Below are 3,595 nucleotides of genomic sequence, written 5' to 3'. Positions count from 1 at the left end.
TTTTTGTATTTTTAGTAGACACGGGTTTCACCATGTTGGTCAGGCTGGTCTTGAACTCCTGACCTCATGATCTGCCCACCTCAGCCTCCCAAAGTGCTGGGATTACAGGTGTGAGCCACTGTGCCTGGCCGAGGAGGTAGGTTTTATTCCTGTGTTGGAGACTAGGAAATGAGATCCAGAGCAGTGATTTTTTATTTGTGAGTAATTTTTATTTTTTTATTTTTTTAAACAGAACCAGTACTAGAACACAGGTCATCTGACTTTTGGCTTTTTGCTCTACAGCTTTTCCTTATAAATAAATGTTTGGATTAATGGATTGATGTCAAAGATAGATTTCTTTTAGTGTTTGCTCCTTCATCTCCACTCAGATACTTTTTTGAAATTTATTTTTTAAAAAGCATCACTCAGATTCTTAATACCGATTGTTCCGAAGCCTTTAGGATGGTAGAGTTATTCTTATCAACTCCAATCTGAATTACTTTTAAATTTGTCCCCAAAGGTGGTTTTGACATTATGAGTTTTACTCTGATCTTTGTTCTTGTGTCTCCTGAGGTTCCATGTAATAGATACTCTAGCCCAAGAAGTGATGGCTATTTAGGTTTTCTTTTGCATACCATTCTCATTCCCAAAGATGCCTCCCCTTGGATGTTCAAAAAGCTTTCTGAGGTATAGTTACTTTTAGAAGAGGAAATGCCATAATTTAATTCATTTGTGCTCTTAAGATTGTGTATGTCTGGTCGGTGTTTTTCTTGTGTTATTACAGGTGGATGAAAAGCCCAGAACTTTGATGACAGATTGTCTGGTTATAAAGCATGTTTTACGTAAAATCATCATGGTGCACCCTAAGGTAAGCTGTTCTTTTGTACAATAATGATTCTCTTCTTTAAGTCATATGTTTTCCAGAGACCTTTACTCTGTAGGACATAGGCAAATATGATTGATTCATTTTCTTTCAGTGAAGATGATTAAAATATTTAATATTTGAGGGCATGGTGGCTCATGCCTGTAATTCCAACACTTTGGGAGGCCGAGGCAGGAAGATCGCTTGAGTCCAGGAGTTTAAGACCAGCCAAGGCAACATAGTGAGACCCTGTCTCTACAAAAATAATTTTTTTTAATTAGCCGGGTGTAGTGGCGAGCTCCTGTAATCCCAGCTCCTCAGGAGGGTGAGGTGAGAGGATTGCTTGAGCCTAGGAAGTTGAGGCTGCAGTGAACCATGATTGTGCCACTGCCCTCCAGCCTAGATGACAGAATGGGACCCTGTCACAGGAAAAAAAAAAAAAAGATAAATTTTTTTTGAGATGGAGTCTCTCTCTGTTGCTCAGGCTGGAGTGCAGTGGCACGATTTCTGCTTACTACAGCTTCCACATTTTAGGTTCAAGTGCTTCTCCTGCCTCAGCCTCCTGAGTAGCTGGGACTACAGGCAAGTGCCACCAAGTCCAGCTAATTTTTGTATTTTTAGTAGAGACAGGGTTTCACCATGTTGGTCAGGCTGGTCCTGAACTCCTGACCTAGTGATCCACCCACTTCAGCCTCCCAAAGTGCTGGGATTACAGGCGTGAGCCACCTTGCCTGGCTAAGACAACTTTCAGTTTTGAATTGATTTGGTTTTATGTCCTTAAGACATCTTTTTTTTTTTTTTTTTTTTTAGAGACACAAGGTCTCACTATATTGCCCAGGCTAGTCTCTAACTCTTGGACTCAAACAGTTCTCCTGCTTTGGCCTCCCAAAGTGCTGGAATTACAGGTGTGAGCCACCACACCCAGCCCAAGGCAATCTTTTTTTTTTTTTTGAGACAGAGTCTCACTCTGTCGCCTAGGCTGGAGCGCAGTGGTGCCATCTTGGTTCACTGCAACCTCTGACACCCAGGTTCAAACGATTCTTCTGCTTCAGTCTTCCTAGTAGCTGGGATTACAGGTGTGCATCACCATGCCTGGCTAATTTTTGTATTTTTAGTAGAGATAGGGTTTTACTATCTTGGCCAGGCTGGTCTCAAACTCCTAACCTCAGGTGATCCACCCACCTTGGCCTCCCAAAGTGCTGGGATTACAGGCGTGAGCCAAGACACCTGGCCAAAGCAATCTTAATGTTATATGTTATAGCTGAGAAGCCTCTGGATAGAGAGCGCTTTGTTATTTTCACTTTTTTACTGCTTTGTTGTATCACTTTAGATACCTCTTCCTTCCTCTGTGCTTTGTTTTTCGTTAAACCTAGATAATAAACCTTGCTGTTTATCTCCTTTTCTAAAGTGACTGTAAGAACAGATAAGGAATTTTTTTGTTTTCCTGAGACAGAGTCTTGCTCTGTTGCTCAGGCTGGAGTGTGGTGGCTTTATCTTGGCTCACTGCAGCCTCCACCTTCCAGATTCAAGCGTTTCTCCTGCCTCAGCCTCCTGAGTTGCTGGGATATAGGCACATGCCACCATGCCAGGCTAGTTTTTGTATTTTTAGTAGAGATGGGGTTTCGCCATGTTGGCCAAGCTGGTCTTGAACTCCTGGCCTCAAGTGATTAACCTGTCTCAGACTCCCAAAGTGTTGGGATTACAGTTATGAGCTACCACGCCTGGCCAAGAAATTTTGATAGAATATTTTGAATACTAGAGAGCTAAATTTTTTCATTATCTGTAGATAGGTTTATAAAGACAAACACAGTTAAGCATATCTGTGACATCCCCTTCTGCTATCTTCCTACTTTTTGCCTATTGTTTCAGTCACTGTTCTAAGTGCCCTTTGTTCACTCACTCACTTAACTCTTACAGCACCCCTTGTGAAGCAAGTTTTATCATCATCGTTTCCATCTTGTAGCTGAGAAAACTATGGTACAGCGAGTAAATAACTTGGAGAATCAGGATCTGAACTCAGGGAGTCTGGTTCTAGAGTCACTTCTTACCTTATGTTACACAGAAGAAAAATACAGGTGAAGGGAGAGAATAATTAAAACAGTGAGGCAAATTGGATGGGGAAGAAGAAGAAAAAAAGCATGGAATATTTTATGAAAATAATAGAAATAAAAATGGATAGCTCCTTTAAAAAAGAGAAGAAGGGGCTTCAGTGAATTGTGTTTGCATCATTGCACCCCAGCCTGGGTGACAAAGTGAAACTCTATCTCAAAAAAAAAGAGAGGTTAAGGGATAAGGGATAGGTTGGGAGAATGGCAAAGGGGCAGGGATTCCTGATAATTTCTGACTACCTGGAGCTGTAGTATAGTGCTTGCTATATTTAAGATTTAGAATTTGGACACAGGTAAGCATTAAGTATGTTTAGAGAAAACACAAGTGATAAAGAATGTCTTTTTCCTGGCTGGGCATGGTGGCTCGTGCCTGTAATCCCAGCACTTTGGGAGGCCAAGGCAGGTGGATCACTTGAGATCAGGAGTTCAAGACCAGCCTGGCCAACATGGTGAAACCCGGTCTCTACTAAAAATACAAAAATTAGCTGAGCACGGTGGTGCATGCCTGTAATCCCAGCTATTCGGGAAGCTGAGGCAGGAGAACTGCTTGAACCCGGGAGACGGAGGTTGCAGTGAGCTGAGATTGCACCATTGTACTCTGCACTCCAGTCTGGGCAACAGAGTGAAACTCTGTCTCAAAAAAAAA

At 42.0% G+C, this 3,595-nt stretch overlaps 1 protein-coding gene across 6 annotated transcripts in view; it reads left to right on the top strand.

Moving 5' to 3' along the window:
* The window catches only part of CUNH11orf80 (chromosome unknown C11orf80 homolog), a 107,337-nt gene that overhangs the window by 60,855 nt on the left and 42,887 nt on the right, over positions 1 to 3,595 (top strand). For all 6 annotated transcript variants that reach the window (XM_037741562.1, XM_017537000.2, XM_017536999.2 and 3 more), the window contains exon 5: positions 764 to 847. In XM_037741562.1, the coding sequence (XP_037597490.1) occupies positions 764 to 847 (84 nt within the window). The remainder of the gene's footprint in view (positions 1 to 763; positions 848 to 3,595) is intronic.

Source organism: Cebus imitator, unplaced genomic scaffold, assembly GCF_001604975.1.
Source record: "Cebus imitator isolate Cc_AM_T3 unplaced genomic scaffold, Cebus_imitator-1.0 Scaffold102, whole genome shotgun sequence".
In the NCBI taxonomy this organism is placed as follows: Eukaryota; Metazoa; Chordata; class Mammalia; order Primates; family Cebidae; genus Cebus; species Cebus imitator.
The sequence above is the reverse complement of the archived record's forward strand: the minus strand, read 5'-3'. Positions and strand labels throughout refer to the sequence as shown.